Source organism: Microcebus murinus, chromosome 14 (assembly GCF_040939455.1).
Source record: "Microcebus murinus isolate Inina chromosome 14, M.murinus_Inina_mat1.0, whole genome shotgun sequence".
NCBI classification, from domain to species: Eukaryota; Metazoa; Chordata; class Mammalia; order Primates; family Cheirogaleidae; genus Microcebus; species Microcebus murinus.
Window position 1 is genome coordinate 70,812,471 of NC_134117.1, and position 17,741 is coordinate 70,830,211.

Sequence of the window (17,741 nt, forward strand, 5' to 3'; positions counted from 1 at the left end):
AGAGGTTGACAGGACACCCATTTCTTCCTCTGTCTTTCTGCATAATGACTAGGCGATTTTAGGCCATAGTAACGTCAACAGCAGAGCCAAGGCATTGCCAGTGTCTCCTCCTCCCCACCGAAGACTGTTCTTGAGCTGTAGTCCAGCTCCTACAGGAAGCTCCCTGCTCTCTACCTTGCACTAGCCCACTCCTGGAATGTTGCATGTTCTCCAAGGGCCTGTTGTGAAAGGGCCAGAGATGAGTCGAATCCTATGAGAGGAGAGCTTCCTGTTAGAGAGACAGGCTTCAGCCTGGAGAATAAATGACAGAAGGGGCAGTGCTGCTGTGGAGATGCCTGTGAAGAGTGACAATGGTGCGGGACTTCAGCAGGGTGGACCAGCAGGTGGGAGCTGGAGGAGACAGGTCAGAGTGAGCTGAGAGAGTTTCCTGGGTCCCACCACAAGCAGGGCAGGGCAGGGCAGGGCAGGGCAGGGCAGGGCTTGGCACCCTTGGTCTGAGAGTCAGGGAGGCCGACTCCTTGCAGCTCAGAGAAGCTGTGAGTCACATGAATGTGTGTGAAAGGGTATTTCTTGAAATGTGATGGATCTTGGGGGTTGAAAAAGCTTACTGGGTGTAAATAATAAGATATTATTTCCAATTTAAGTTCTGTAAGACACGCAAGACCAACTGAAGTGTTACATACTTTCTGGATTATAATTTTCCAAGACTGACAGTTTGGGAGATTATTAATATTTAGCCATTGTGCAGCTGCTATCATATTTCTCTTATATTATTTTATAACTTGAATTTTGAGGTAGAGCTAAACATTATTTTATACCGGTTTAATTTTTATCTTTTTAGACAAATCTTCAAGCAGTTTTTGACAAATAGAGTGCTAAAAGATCCAAAACAAAGGCGGTTTTTCAAATCCAATGACCTTTATGAGCTGTTTACTCTGACTAGTCCCGATGCATCCCAGAGCACTGAAACAAGTGCTATTTTTGCAGGTATTACATAAAATTATTTGAACTAGTCAATTATATATGAATTATGCAATATAATATTAACTGTGTTTTTCCTCTTAACAGGTACTGGTTCAGATGTTCAGACACCCAAACGCCACTTAAAAAGAAAAATCCAAACAGCCTTTGGAACAGACCACGATGTTCCAAAATGCAAAAAGTTCCCTGATTCTAATACATCTGCAAATGATGCCACATCATCTGAAAAGGAATCTGAGGCTGTAGGAGCCAAAGTAATTGCAGTGACTTCTAATCAAGGTGATCTTTTCAAAGGTGACCCTCACATGAGCAGTACTGTAACTAGCAGCAATAGGCTTGGAGAAGAGACTGACATGGTGTCTACACCAGAGCAGTCATTGGTAATTAGTGGAAATGAGGAATGTTCACATTCTTCTGGAATTGGCAGTATGTCCAGGCGATCTGGTGAGGAAAGCATGGATGAAAAGCAGGGTCTTTCGGATGAAAGAGAAAGCTGCCAGGGTCAGATAGAACCTCTCTGGGAAAATGAACAAATGGAAAATAATTTTTATAAGCATAAGTCAAAAACAAAACATCAGTGTGTGGCAGCAGCAGAGACTCTGGAGAAGCATGTGAGACCAAAGCAAAAGCCTAGGAACTCTAAGCATCACAGAGACGCCAGGTTTGAAGGAACTCGGATTCCACACCTGGTGAAGAAAAGGCAGTACCAGAAGCAAGATGAAGAAAACAGGAGTGAGGCCAAGGAACAGAGCAATGACGATTATGTTTTGGAAAAGCTTTTCAAAAAATCAGGTAATCCTTTGCTGCATGTGCCATGGGGGTGCTAGGAAGAGCAATGACTGGGCTGTTCCTGGCAGTAGCAGCCTTTAACTCGTGGTGCAAAGTGGGCTCTCAGCCAGCAGTACTTTTCTTCAGAAACTCAGATTTGAAATGTATTGACATTTTGGAAATTGTAGTTAGCCCTCTTTCTGAAGAACTTCACTTTCTTGATGGTCTCATTTGGTACTCAGCTGAATGCTGACCATCACATTTGTGCAAGGAAACTACTGGAGGCTGGAGAAGGGACCCATCCCAAAAGGACAGAGGAAACATGTATGATGCTCACCCATAGCAAAGGATAGTGCCTGTTCCCACCAGCCAGGCTGAAAAACATTTCATGGGGCATTGGGTATTGCATAGTATAGTGGTCTTGCCTCAGTAGTAGGGAATGATTATCCTTAGAATGAGTACTGCTTCAGTGCCACCTGAATGTTTATAGAAATACATAAATACCCAGCACCCAATAAGATAAAAATTTCTAATGTCTGGCACCCAATTAAAAATTACAGGGCATACAAAGAAGCAGGAAAACATGATCAAAAATGAGGAGAAAATACCCTCTAGCATAACCAAAGTTAAAAAAATACTACGTGTTGGTGAAGATGTGTAGGAATTGGATCTCTCATACACTGCTGGTGGGATTGTAGATGGTGCACTCACTTTGAAAAACAATCTGGCAGTTTAAAAAAAATGGGCATGCACCAGTCCTGGGTATGTATTTACCCAAGAGAAATGAAAAGATACGTCCACATAAAGACTTATACATGAAAATTCATAGCAGCTTTATTAGTAATAGCCCCAAATTGGAAATAACACAAATGTTCACCAGCAGGTGAATAAACTAACCATGGTATATCCATACAATGGACTTGATATTAGTAATAAAAGGAAATAAAGTATTGATACATGCCACAATATGGATGAATTCAGACTAATAAGAGTAGTACAGGGCCGGGCGCTGTGGCTCACGCCTGTAATCCTAGCTCTTGGGAGGCCGAGGCGGGCGGATTGCTCAAGGTCAGGAGTTCAAAACCAGCCTGAGCAAGAGCGAGACCCCGTCTCTAAAAAAAAAAAATAAAAAAAAAAAAAAAGAGTAGTACATACTGTGCAATTCCATTTGCATAAAATTCTAGCAAACAGACTGTGGTGACAGCAGATGGGTTGTCTGGGGATTATGAAGGGGCACGGGGAAAGGTGTGCAGGCGATGGTTATGTTCAGTGTTGTGACTGTAGTGACAATTTCATGGTATATATATGTGTTATAACTTAGCAAATTGTACATTTGAAGTATGTGCAGTTTTATTGTGTATGATTTATATACCAATAAGCTCTGAAAAGCAAAACAAAATGAGTTGACACTGTTATCTCCGGTTTCAGTTCAGTACCACAGGGCCTTTCCGTATTTGTAGCTCCTTCTTCAGGACCATTTGTCTCAGCATACTGACTGAATGCTCAATGCTAGAAAGCACGGTAGTTTTAGAATTTCTAACCTACCACAGCAAAAAGCAATTACACTAACTGGAGTTCAGCATTTGTTCATATTTATTTTTGTCTTTATCCTGAAAGTTTTCAGTCAAAACTCTGTTCATACATTACTTAGGTTAATTCTTTTTTTCTTTCCCTTCAGTGTGTTATCACTTTAAAATATAGTTAGGTTAATTTATTTCTGTTTGTATTCCATTTTAGGGTTTCCTCCCATGCTTGTCGACTTTACCTTTGGAGTATGTAACACATTAACGTAGTTACACAATCAAAACTATACTCAGAGAAGTGCCACCCCCCCACCATGACCTCCCCAGTCCTGTGAGTTTCTGGCATTTCCTTCCTGTGTTTCTTTTTGTGACAATACACAGACGTATGTCTCATTTCATACTTACTCTTTTACAAACGGGTTGCACACTGTACTCTTCTGTTCCCTTTTAAAAAAGTGATACATCCTGACAGAAACTCCACGTTACTTCACAGACAACTCCCTCCTTCATTGTTATTGCTAGAATGCTCTATGCGGACATGAGCACACTTGCTCGAAAATTCCAAAATCTGAAATGTGCCCAAATCTGAAATGTTTTGAGCGTTGACATGTAGAAAATTCTACACTTCACCTCATGTGACTGAGTCTCAGTCAAAACACAATCAAAACTTGGTTTCATGCACAAAATTATTAAAAAGTGTGTATAAAATTATCTTCAGGCTATGTGGGTAAGGTATATATTAAATAAATGTTGTGTTTAGACTTGGGTCCCAACCCCAAAATATCTCATCGTATATATGCAAATATTCCAAAATCCAAAATCTGAAACATTGGTGGTGCCAAACTTTTTGGATAAGGGATACTCAACCTGCGCCATGATTTATTATTCACATATGAGCATTTAGATAGTTTATAGCTTTTTTCAATCATAGCACTATATAGTAAATAATCCTCTACTTACATATTTTAGTATTTTTAGAGGGTTTATCTTTAGAGAAAAATTCCTAGAAGTGGGATTGCTAGAACAAAAGGTAAATGGATATGTAGAGTTTTTTATTTTTGTGAGTTAATGCCCATCTCCTCACCATATATCGTTTATATCAAATTGCATTGTCACTATCAATGTACAAATCTGTTCCCCAGAGCCATGCCAAGCATGTGTTGTTATACTTTTAATTTTTGCCAATCTGATAAGTGAGAAATAATATCTCGTTTTAGGTCTTTTTTTCCCCCTTGGTTTTAAAGAGTTTTTTAAATAGATTAGGCATGTTAGCTTTTTATTTTTCATATATGCAACAAATATTTTCTCATAGTTTTTCTTTTCTTTTTTTTTTTTTACTTATGGTGAGTTTTTGCCTATGAAACAGGTTTTAAAACATATACAGTCAATTTATCAGTCTTACCTGTTACTAATTTTGAGTCATTGTGCTTAAGCCTTTTCTATGGGTAGGTAATACAGGAATTCACCATGTTTTCTTGTACCAGTTGTATGGTTTTTTAGATTGAGATCTCTGACCTATTTGGAATATGAAGTATTGATTTTATCTTGTTTCTAGTAACTCCCTAACTTTTCTAGCATAATTTATTTAAAATTTATTTTTCCCCAGTGATTTGAGATGCTACCTTTATCACGTAATATACTTCCATACGTAGTTGGGTCTATTTTTGGAGTTTTTGTCCATCCCCTGCTTTGTCTATCTCTGCCACAACACCAAACTGTTAATAGTTTCAGTGGCTTTTACTCTTCAGTAGGGTGTCGCTTTGCCTTTTCAGTGTTTTCCTAACTATTCGTGCACATTTATTTTTCCAGATGAACTTTAGTATCAGTTTGTTTAAGCTTCATAAAAAAAGTTGTTAGTATTTGTATTGGGATTGCATTAAATGTATAATTAACTCAGGGAGAATGGTTATTGAGTCATTCTAGGTAAGAACAAAGGATGTCTTTTATATTTGTTTAAGCCTAATAATATGTCATTCCAGGAGTATTTATAAATTTTCTCCAAGTAGGCTTTACATATTTCTTCGGTTTATTCCTAAGTGTTTTATCTTTTTGGTTATTGTAAATGGAATTTTTTCCACCATTATATCTTTTAACTGGCTATTGTTTGTGAATAGGAAGGTAAGTCATAAATTTCTGGATGTTAATTTTATATCATTTTATTTTTTCTGAATTTTTTTGTTTACGTTTTATCATTGATTCTATAGGGTTTTCTAGGTATGCTATCATTAAAAAAAGACTAAAAAATAAAATTTCACTTTTTCATTTTAAATTCATGTCTCTAATCTCCCTTTTCTAATTGCACTTGGCAAATATGAAATAAATATTAAGTAGTGGAGATAATGGACATCTTATCTTTCCCATTCTTGGTGAAAATATCCTCCGGTGTTTGTTTACCCACTGAATAAGAATCTGGTGTTTTTATTTTTTGAGACAAGAATCTTGCTCTGTTGACTGGGCTAGAGTGCCGTGGCTTCAGCCTAACCCATAGCAACCTCAAATTCCTGGGCTTAAGTGATCCTCCTGCCACAGCCTCCCGAGTAGCTGGGACTACAGGGTGCATGCCACCATGCCCAGCTAATTTTTCTATTCTTAGAGATGGGGTCTTGGTGTAGCTCAGGCTGGTCTTGAACTCCTGACCTCAAGCGATCCTCCCACCTTGGCCTCCTAGAGTGCTAGGATTACAGGCATGAGCCAGCTCACCTAGCTTAAGAGTCTAGTGTTAAGACTAAGGTATATGTTTTATTACATTTTTTAATTTCGATTTTTATTTTTTATTTTTTTTTATTTTTTATTCCCTCCTCTCCCCCACCCGAGGAAGTATCAATCATTGCCCAATTTCTTGAGTGTTTTTATCAGGAGTGGATGTTGAATTGTCAAAGGCATTTTCAAGATCTATAGAAATAACATCTATGGAGACAATAAACCATTTTAAGCTTATTATATAATGGATTTTCTAATATTGAATGAACCTTGAATTCCCAATATTAATTCATAGCTTCTACTTGATCATGGTGTATTATGCTTTTTTTGCTTTTGGATTTTGTCTGCTGACATATTTTGTATTTTCTCATTTATATTCATAAGTTATATTGGTCTGTAGTTTTCCTCTATTTCTTCTACAGTTACTGGTCTGTTTTCCTAGGAAATTATGTATTTTGTCTAGTTTTCAAGTTTGCATACAAGTATATAAAATGCTCTTATAATGATTTTTTTTAATTTGCTTTTATTTCAAGATAATTTCCCCCTTGTCATTTATAATTTCATAAATTTGTTTTTCCTTTTTAAATTGTTTAAGCTAGTGGGTTGTTTGTTTTGTGATTTTTTTTTTCAATAAACCAGGAATTTGATTTATTTATTAGATCCATGATTATCTTCTACCTTATTAATTTTTGCTTTTATCTTTATTTCTTGCTGTGCTTTTGTTTTTATTGTATTTAGGTGGGGTTTTTGGCTTAATTTTTTTTTATAACTTTTTTACTTGAAATTTTAATTCTTTTGTTTTTATTGATATAAGTATTTAAGGCTTTGAATTTTCCACTAACACTGCATTAAATGTATCTCAGTGATTCTGGTATGTAGTGTTTTCATGGTCATTATTTTTTAGAAATTTTTAATTCTGGTTTATATTTTTCCTTTCATGAAAAAGTTCATTGATAGGTTTTTGCTTCCCTTCCAGGTAGCAAGAATGAGCTTAAATGTTGAAGTTGTGATTACAATATTATGCTTCAGTTATTATAAAACCTTAGGGTAGTGGCAAGTATGAGTAGCAATGGCATTTGTGAAGTTTCTGGGTCAAAATAGCCACTTGGTAAATAGCATCTAAGAATGTTCATTATTTTTTGACTACAGCAATGCTAGACTATTACAGAGGAGAAGGGTATCTTGTGGACAAACTGAAATCTTACTTTGCTGTTTTCCTTCTTGTTAGTTGGTGTGCACAGTGTCATGAAACACGATGCCATTATGGATGGAGCCAGCCCAGATTATGTGCTGGTGGAGGCAGAAGCCAATCGAGTGGCCCAGGACGCCTTGAAAGCACTGCGGCTCTCTCGTCAGCGGTGTCTGGGAGCAGTGTCTGGGGTTCCCACCTGGACTGGCCACAGGGCGAGTTCTGGTGCACCAGCAGGACTAAAGTAAGCGAGTGCTGCCTGCAGTGCTTGCGGGGAGGCTAGCTAAAACCAAAGTCAGGGCAGGTGTGGATGCTTAGATTCTTGTGTATCTGCAGTAATAGAAAGTTCCTTGGGGAGGGATTGTGTCAGCCAGGTTTGGGTGACTTGGGGAAATACCGTTGTAATTTTACCTTCTTACTTGCTTGTATCTCCATTTTTCCAAAGTGACTTTTCATGGGAAGGAGAAGTGATCAGTCTTGTTTGAAAGATGGCGTCATTAGAAATAGTAAGAGATACAGAATAACGATGAAACTTTAGCAAGATAATTAGCAAGTTTACAATAATCAGTAATTATTGTGCTATTCAGTATGTTCTTTTAGAGCAATTTTCTAAAAGGGTGATTTCCATCATATGTGAACGAAGCTATTGAGTAGTTCTCGCGCTGAGATGCAGAGGCTGCTTCCCGGGAGAGTGCAGTGGAGGAACCGGGGCTAGGGCAGAAACGGCACAGCAAGAAAGAACAGCCATGTGCGTGAAAGCGTTTCCAGGAGGTTCATGCTTGGCTGTTTTGATCTCTAAGTCACAAAAGCAAACATTTAATCTACTGTGATTCCTTTCTTTATTTAGGAGCAGATTTGGTCAGAAGAGGAATTCTAAGTTTTCTGTGCAGCATCCTTCTTCAGTGTCTCCAGCAGAGAAGTGCCAGGTAATATGATAACCTTTTTGCTTTTCAGGGTGAGACTTGTTTGATGGAAGTACCATGACAATTTCCCCCGATTCTGATATGCAGAATATGGTTATTGCAGGATGATACTTGATACTGTATTGTATGCTCTGATTTATGGTGTACTTTCATTGGAATCTAAAATAACCACCTAACTTCCTAAAAGACAAAGTCTTTAACCTGAGATCTGTGGCAGCATGTATTTTGCCCTCAGAGGTTAATACAGGGATAGGTGTGTCACTGCTAGCACAGCCTGCCCATCTGGAGGGAAAGTGCCAGCTCCAGGGACCACTGACCTCTGGAATGAAGATCCAGAAAGCCACCTTGAGTGTTGTCTATAATTCACTAGCTGCTAGAGCAGAGTGCCCATATCTGTCTCTGTTCTAGAATGCCCTGCAGTACTGCAGTGCCCTTGAGTACTTCAGTGGTTAAAACTAGGCCAGACTGCACCATTCAGTACTTTCTTGGTCTTTCTGGTAGAGGATTATGTTAAAGCTCCCAGATTCAGACTTCAGTTTTAAATTAGTGTAAACATTCTTAGGAATAGAGAACTTTTTGACTTCCCATATTATATGCTTTTAGCAGTAGGGATTTGAGGCCCTTGCGAAGTTAGATTTGTGTTGTTCTAAGGAAACTCACATTAGGTGTAAGGTAGGAAAAGAGTAAGAAGACTTAAACGTGAAAGAAAATAAGTATAGCTGTGATATGTGGATAGTTCCTTGTCCACAGTGTGTGGATCAGGGTCCATTTGGAAGGAAGAACAGGAAAAGCCCGCAAGCACTCAAAGTCGTCCCAGGCCTCCTAGAGACAGATTTCCTAGGAACCTTTCCTGCGAGCCGGCCTGCTTCACTGCCTTCCTCCTCACTGTGCAGAATAATGACCAAAGAGCATGGCTCAGTTGCCCTTCCTTTTAATTTATTTATTGTTTTTAGGAAATGCTCTCTAACAGTGGGGGAATTTTTTTTTTTTTTTGAGACAGAGTCTTAGTCTGTTGGATGAGCTAGAGTGCCATGGTGTCAGCCTAGCTCACAGCAACCTCAAACTCCTGGGCTCAAGTGATCCTCCTGCCTCAGCCTCCAGAGTAGCTGGGATTACAGGCATGCACTACCATGCCTGACTAATTTTTTCTATATATTTTTAGTTGTCCCGCTAATTTCTTTCTATTTTTTAGTAGAGACGGGGTCTTGCTCTTGCTTAGGTTGGTCTCAAACTCCTGAGCTCAAATGATCTACCCGCCTCGGCCTCCCAGAGTGCTAGGATGTTAGGCGGGAGCCACCGCGCCCAGCCACAGTAGGAGGATTGAGTGTTGACTCTCCTCTTTCCCTTTTGCATTAGATGGGCTCTCCGTCTCGCCCCATCAGCCTCCCCACCCTGGCACACGTATTATCTTGTGGCCCATCACAGCCTTCGGGGAAAGCAAGTGGGAGCATAAACTAGAAATGAAATATATCAATGTGGTGATCTTCTTTCTCCAGGATGGCATAATGAAAAAGGAAGGAAAAGGTAATGTCCCTGAGCATTTTAGCGGAAGAACAGAAGATGCAGAGTCTTCATCTGGGGCCCTCACCTCCTCCTCACTCTTGGCTAAAATGAGAGCTAGAAACCACCTGATTCTGCCAGAGCGGCTAGAAAGTGAAAGTGGGCACCTTCAAGAGGCTTCTGCCCCGATGCTCACCACAGAACACGACGACCTTCTGGTGGAAATTAGAAACTTCATTGCTTTTCAGGCCCACGTTGATGGCCAGGCCAGCACTAGGGAGATACTGCAAGAGTTTGAATCCAAGCTGTCTGCATCGCAGTCTTGCGTCTTCCGAGAACTGTTGAGAAATCTGTGCACTTTTCATAGAACTTCTGGTGGTGAAGGAATTTGGAAACTCAAGCCAGAATACTGCTGAACAGTACTGCTTCCTAAACTTTCGGTTCACTTTATCTAATGGAAATTTCTGATTATTAATTGTATTAATAATCATGTTTGTTGACTAAAGTTGGCTGTACTGAATATTTACTTTGCATGACATCTACCTCAAAATTAAAACTGTAAGGAAGAAGAAATTCTTCTCTGAAACTTAAAAGTTTTAATAATGCTAAACTAAAACTAAAACAGAAAATACCTGGATTTTTTTTTTTTTTTTTTGGCACTCTGAATTATGTTATAAAATCAGGGACCTAGCATTTACTCCTTGGAGCACATTTGTTCCTTTACCCAAAAGATGTTGTCAGGGACCACATTTGGAAGTTTGCAGAAAAGAAATCTCAAGAATTCTTTTTATTGGTGCTAAAAACAGGTTTTACATTCAGTCAGAGTTGTGTCAGAGTTGTTCAATAAATTAGTTCATCAGTATCTGTTAACAGCATTATTTTGATACATAACTTTTAAACATTTAAATTCATTGTTTGCCACCCCAAAAAAGATCAGATGTATCTGTTGTTAATCATATTAATTGCCTTTAAACAGTCCTCTTTTTAAGGTACTGTTAAATTGGCGGGTATTTTTATTCATAAAGCATGAAAATAGTGTGGAATGAAATAAGACATGTATTTGTGGAAAGTTGTAGTGTATTCAGTTTACTATGGCTTTAAGCAAAGGGCATCTCTTTTTGACTGTTGGTTTTAGAAAATGAAATGTGTTATCATTAAAAAATCCAAGCAGAAACAAAAGGCAGTCCATAAAACCGCACAGATGCACACACACAGCCATCACGGCAGACCACAGCGGTCACAGCTGTCGTTACCATAGAGTGACCCCACTCCGGGCCCCTCTCTGTGTGCAGGCTGGCGGGGGTCTTTGACCCTTTCTGCTTTCTTTGTGGAGCTAGCCTTGCCGAGGGTGCTGATCAGGTCCTGTCGGAGCCCTGGCTCTCCTCCTAGGTTGTCTTCTCCAGTTGCCATCATCTCGTGCCTGCTTTTATGACACTGTCGTTGGCTGTGATGCTCATGCCTGTTTCCGGGGTGTGGTTTTCAGCTAAGGCTGTTCTGTTTCTGACTATGGCTTATGTGCTTATGGTTTTGTGATGGTGTTGCCTTGGTCCTCACTTTATTTTTTTATTCTTGTTTTCCTTGTTTCCTTTTTATGGTAATTTTATTCTCTCATCTCTAAAGTCTTGTTTTGTTGAATTCACTGTATTTATATTTCTTCTGTAGCCATCACAGTGCAATTTGTTTCCTGGGTTTATCTTCTCCAACCGCTGTTTCTCCTCTCTCATTTTTCTGTGTTGTGCTCGTCTTCCGCTCATGCCATTTCTTTACATCTTGCGCAGGCTTGCAGTGGACAGCTGTGTCCAGCCTTCCGTTTGCTCCCCCCTGTGGCCCAGCGAGGAGGGAGGTCTGGGGAGCCTCGCTGGGCTGTGTGAGGCTTTGTGGGAGGACACAGGTTTTGCTTTCACTGCTCTGATATTTTCTTAGGCCAAGAATCATTTCCTTAGGCAGAGATGTCCTAGTTAGAGACAATTCTTGCCAGGCTTTTCTACTTTTTTTGGATTCTAGCTTGTTCAGTTTTTTTCTATTTTTAGTGCGGTTCATATATATTGAAGGAGGGAGATTATATTATTTTGGTCACTTTGCCATCATTATCTTAGAAGCCATAGAAGGAATTTTTAAACAGATCAATAAATCTTACATTTGAGTACTTGGCTGAGAAGGTAGTCAAAACTCATGACTCATTTGTTTCTGGGGACCTCTTTGTTTATTTTTATTTTTATAATCATTAGCATGTGAGGAAATTGTGTTCCCTTTGTTCTCAGGGTGAAGGTTCTCAAGGTCATGGGTGTGAAGCGTTTGTGCATTGTATCTATAGTATCTGAAATCTATATTATACTGAGCTAGAGAAGATGTAACTGCCTCTTCAAGTAAAAAATACTGTCCAAAGTTACAATGCAGTAAGAGGAAGGTGGTCCTTGTTCCAGTTCTGGTCTCAGTTCTGCCCCTGACATGCAACCTTGAGTAGGTGGTGTCTCAGAATGGAAATCTGCACACATTGTCATCATGTGACCTAGATGGAGAGCAGTGCTGTGAGTAAATTGGTTTTTAACAATATAGGGTAACTTATTCATTTAGATAAAATCTAAGTTTTAGAACTTTAAAAGCTTTGTACAATTTAGATAGATTTAATGTACTTAACATGATATATTGGTACAAATAAAGGATTTTAAAATTTTGTCAAATTTTTAAAAATTCCCTGGTCACATGAATATACCATCACTGTTAAAAAATTTCAAGCAATATTCTGCCTCCCCACCCCTATGCCAGTCTTGCTCCTGTTGCAGAGCTATATTTGGTGTGTGTTCATCCAGACTAGTTTCCGTGCATTTACAAAAACAAGTGGCACAAATGTCTGTCTTGCCCTTCTTCCATGATGGATGAAATTCCTGAGTTTTACCCAGACGCGTGGCTGCTTGGCTAGAGACTATGCTTCTTAGCCTTTCTTACGGTTCACTGTGGCTACATGACTGTTTTAGGCAATGAGATGTGAGTAAAACTTCCCAATTGGGGCCTTAAATAAGGGATTAGAGTATATACTCCCCTCTCCTGCTGGCTAGGAGGCCAGGTAGGGGCTTCTGCGGAGCTGGCATCGAGAGAGATGGAAGTCGTGTGCTGAGGTTGGAGCACTTGGCCTGCCAGTCTTGAATTGCTTTCCTTTGACCTGTTACTTGAGAGTCAAATACATAACTGACTTGTTTAAACCACTCTTTTAAAGTCTGTTAGATCAGCTAGTTTGTATATATAATTTACATTAATGGGATTATACCATCTTTATTTTGCAGTCAACTTCTCATTTACATATGCAAGACTTTTTTTGAGACAGAGTCTTGCTCTGTTGCCTGGGCTAGAGTGCCGTGGTGTCAGCTTAGCTCCCAGCAACCTCAAACTCCTGGGCTCAAGCGATCCTCCTGCCTCAGCCTCCTGGGTAGCTGAGATTACAGGCATGCGCCTGTAATTGACAAGTCAATGCGCCTGGCTAATTTTTTCTATTTTTTAGTTGTTTGACTAATTTCTTTCTATTTATAGTAGAGACTGGGGTCTCACTCTTGCTCAGGCTGGTCTTGAAGCAGTCCTGCCTCTGCCTCCCAGAGTGCTAGGATTACAGGTGTGAGTCACCACACCTGGCCAAGACATTTTTATTCTGACAAGTTTAGCTCTAGCTTCATGGAATTGCTAGATAAAAAATGATGTGGATTTTAAATGTTAATGGGTACAGTGAAATTGTTTCCTTCAATTCGCATTCCATGAAAGGACCCATTTATTCACAATTGGTAGTATCAATCTTGGTAGATTGGCTTTATTTATTTATTTATTTATTTTCAGAGAAAACTATAAAACTTTATTGAGAGAATTAACAAGTCAAATTATCAGTGTAACAGCATGTGTGGCTTCAGTTTGTCTTCTTTTTAATTTAGGACTGTCCGTGGTGGGCTTCTGGAGTTTAGCACTCTCTGGGTTAGCTGGGGTCTTTCCTTTCACATCCGGACCATCCCCACACTCAACCTCTAGTCTGTTCCAGCCTATTTCCTGGGATCACCTTCCAATTCAAGTTCCCCTTCACCTTCAACCACAGGCACTCCGCTCTCTTGTCCGGGTTCAACTTCTGCCTCTCAGTTGGTGGTTCCTCCTGATACTCACTGCGATTCTGGGCAGCCAGTTTCAGCCCAGCTGTGGGATTCTTGACCATCTCCTCTTTCTCTGGATCTCGATCTCACACATGTACTCATTTTCCAGGCTGTAATTAGAAAAGCGTGACCTGAAGACTTCTCACCCTTGCCATGAGACAGCAGGGAGCCTGGTGGAGAATCAAGTGGTTTTTTTTTTAACCAAGTTTATGATCGAAATTACTTTGTTTTAACTTGAATTTCTCTGGGTTTTTTTTGTTTGTTTGTTTGTTTTTTTTTGAGATAGAATCTCACTCTGTTGCCTGGGCTAGCGTGTTGTTTCATGGCATCAGCCTAGTTCACAACAACCTCAAACTCCTGGGCTCAAGTGATCCTTCTGCCTCAGCTTCCTGAGTAGCTGGGACTACAGGCATGTGCCACCACGCCCAGCTAATTTTTCTATTTTTAGTAGATATGGTCTTGCTGTTTCTCAGGCTGGTCTCAAACTCCTGAGCTCAAGCAGTTCTTCCACATTGGTGTACCAGAGTGCTAGGATTACAGGCGTGATCCACCACATTTGGCCTCTGATTTCTTATAAAACCAAACATTTCCATGTTTGTTGGCTATTTGTAAATCTCTGTGTTACCTATTTGTGTCATATTTGCCGAATTTTACTATGGGTTATTTATCTGAGGATAATAGCCTTCTTTATAACTAATATAATTTTTCCCATTAGTATCATGATAGGCCTCATTTTATTAGGGTTTTATATTGAATAAAATTTTAATAACTTCATAAAGGTCTTACACATTTCATATTAGGCCTATTCCTAGGTATTTTATAGATTTTTTTTTGTTGGGGATTTTTTTTCTTTTATATAAAAATGTGGAGAATTAGAACATCCACATAACTGCTTTGTTTATGATGTTGTTTATCATACAGTAGTTTTTAAATGAAATGAATGCAGTCTTTCCATGTTTTGTTCTGTTTCCGTATTTAAGAACCCCTTCCCTAACCAAAGGTAGTGAATACATATTTATATGTGGGAGAGTGGCAGGGCTGCGAGGAGATTAGCTACTTCTCCCCATGAAGCCAGGTCCCTTAGGTAGGGGTCACCACAGAGGGTAAATTGATAGGAAATGGAATAAAAGAATACACAGACACTAAGGTATAGTTTTATATAAAAAGATCAGAATAACAGCAGGGGTACTCAGGAGTCTAAACCATATCCCTGTGAATGGTCCAGCATTATGGTTAGATTCACATAGGTTTTTATAATTACAGATATTAATTACCAGTTGCCATAGTAACATATATCAGTGTGGTTGCTATGGAAACAGGATTATACAGGTAATGGGTTAGGGTCAAAAGTCCTCTAAAAGGGCTTCTAGCAAATTCTAGTCTAGGTGAACAAACAGGTACAAAGTCTTTTAGGGGCTAACTTCTAAGTTCTAAGAGATAGTTATCAATTAACAGAGGAATAACAAAAAGGCATAGTGGCTCTATACTTCTTTGATCTAGTTATTGTGGACTCAAAGCAGACAGGAGTGAGCAGAAAGCCTGTATTCTATAAAACAAGTTGTTTATAACCACAGGGGTGCATCTCTGGGCAAAGGGCACTCACTGTCTCCGGCTCCCGTCCTGTGAGCCACATATTTACCCTGTCTTGCCTTTCAAGAAAATGGAAGGCTCCACAGATGAGATAATGGGGAAGGCTTCTTGGAAAACATCCTTACCAGAGCCTTGAGAGCCCTCGCAAGGTGATGCAGCCCTTGATAAGAGAACTAATGAGTTCACGTATTCCTTCAGGGCAAAACCCTGCCAACTCCTGTTTCTGTCTGTAATATAGGAATATTGGGCAATACAATAAAATAATGATCTTATGAGCCACATCTCATCAATTCCTCAATCATATTTCTCCAACACTCATAGATTCTCTTCTCAATTCTATATGGATAGCTAGTTTTCTGAGCACCTTTAAAGAAATTGTTCATCTTTTCCCTCTTGATTTGGATATCATTATATCCAATTCCATAGAACTATGGGAATATTTTTGGGCTCTGTATTCTGTTAAATTGGTCCACTTATCTAACTTTACCAGTAACCCACTGTTTTAATCATTGTGACCTTGTAATTGATTATCATAAATGATAGAATGATTCCCCTCATCTTCAAAAATGCCTGGCTTATTCTCGGACCTTTGTTTATATAAATTTTGGGATCAGCTTGTCATGTGTGCATTTTGTTGTTTGTGCAGTTGTAATGAATGTACAGATTAGTTAGGATTGTTTATGAACTAAGTTTCTCTATGAACAGGCTATATCACTCCCATTTATTATATGTATTTATTTATAAAGACATAATTCTATTATGGCTTACATTTTATAGTAAGGATGTGCATGTCTTAGTTTTCTTCCTAACCTAGATTTTGTTGTTATAGTAAATGACATTTTTTTTTTTTTTTGAGACAGAGTCTCACTCTGTTGCCCCTGCTAGAGTGCCGTGGCATCAGTCTAGCTCACAGCAACCTCAAACTCCTGGGCTCAAGCGATACTTCTGCCTCAGCTTCCCTAGTATCTGGGACTACAGGGATGCACCACCATGCCTGGCTAATTTTTTCTATTTTTGGTAGAGATGGTTCTTGCTCTTGCTCAGGCTGGTCTTGAACTCCTGAGCTCAAATGATCTGCCTGCCTCGGCCTCCCAGAGTGCTAGGATTACGGATGTGAGTCACCGTGCCTGACTGTAAATGACATTTTTAACAATCACATTTTCTAGTTCATAAGGTTGGTTTTTACATACTGATCTAGTATCTAGCAACCTTGCTGAACTTCTTTATCCTAATAGTCTGTAAATTGTTTTGTATGCAATGATTATGTCAGCTGGAAATAATGACAATTGTATTTCTTCCATTCCAATCCTTATATTTTATATATTTCCAGTATAATTGGTGACAGTTGGCATCTTTGTTTTGTTCCTGACATTCAAGATAAACTTCTAAAGTTTTACTAATAAATATGTAGTTGCTGTTGTTTTCTGGTAGATGGTCTTTATCAGGTTAAGGAAATGCTCTTTCCAGTCCTGAATTTAGTGCTGAATTTTATTAGAGGCTTTTCCTGCATCTATTAATATAATTATATAGTTTTTATCCTTTAATCACTCTCTTAATGTAGTAAAGTACACAAATTTTCTAGCATAAAACATTCTTTAGACTTCCAGAATGGATGGGTGAGGGGCCCTAATGTCTCTGGAAATTGTCCTAAAAGCATATAGCAAATTAATATTTATTCAAGGAAACCTAAATTTTGGTAAGAACAGTGAGAGTCTGTGACACTTGAGCCACACCCAGTCTCTCCCTCCTTCCCTGCCATTTCAGTGTGATGACAGATCCCTCAGTACAGGGGGGTGTAGTCAAGAAAATAGGGTTCCCTCTCTCTCAGCCCCAATCCGGGAATATGGTATCTCATGGGGAGGGGCAGGCTGCCAGCATTTTTCATTGCCTCCAACCCCAAGTGGCAGGGGCTAAATACATGAAGTATAATAAAAAAAAATGCACCAATGGTGTCCAACTGTAGCTTTGACAGAAGAAATAGCCAACTTGCAGATAGATTGAGAGAGAATGGTATTCAAAGAAAAGAGATGCAAAAGAATGAGGAAAAATGAGCAAAGCCTCAGCAAAATGTGAGACATCATTAAGTGTACGTGTAATGGGAGTACAAGAAGGATAGGAGAGAAAGAAGAAAAAATATTCAAAGAAATAATGGCTGGAAAACCTCCCAAATTTATTGAAAAACACCCAGGAAGCTCAGTGAACTCTAGGCATGATAATTGCATAGGGGCCCACAGATACATCATAGTAAATGTGCTGAAATCAAAGACAAGGAGAAAATCTTGAAAGCAGCAAGTGAAAAAAGATGCACCACTTAGAAAGGAATAAGGTTTACACCTGACATCTCAGAAGAAACAATGGAGGCCAGAATGTAGGGATAACATTCAGAGTACTCAAAGCACAAAACTGCCAACCAAGAATCCTATGTCCAGTGAAAGTATTATTC

The 17,741-nt window shown here is 39.2% G+C and overlaps 1 protein-coding gene across 3 annotated transcripts in view; it reads left to right on the forward strand.

The window, feature by feature from the left end:
- The window catches only part of LOC105860099 (DNA excision repair protein ERCC-6), a 90,158-nt gene extending 73,020 nt beyond the window's left edge, over window positions 1-17,138 (forward strand). The window contains exons 17-21 of one of the 3 annotated variants that reach the window (XM_012744565.3): window positions 842-987; window positions 1,069-1,773; window positions 7,201-7,405; window positions 8,009-8,087; window positions 9,581-17,138. In XM_012744565.3, the coding sequence (XP_012600019.2) occupies window positions 842-987; window positions 1,069-1,773; window positions 7,201-7,405; window positions 8,009-8,087; window positions 9,581-10,000 (1,555 nt within the window). In that variant the 3' untranslated portion in view covers window positions 10,001-17,138. Of the gene's footprint in view, window positions 1-841; window positions 988-1,068; window positions 1,774-3,486; window positions 4,546-7,200; window positions 7,406-8,008; window positions 8,088-9,580 lie in introns of those variants that run through there. The other 2 variants (XR_001148836.3, XM_076010226.1) reach the window with 2 other exon arrangements.
- The last annotated feature ends 603 nt before the right edge of the window (window positions 17,139-17,741 follow it).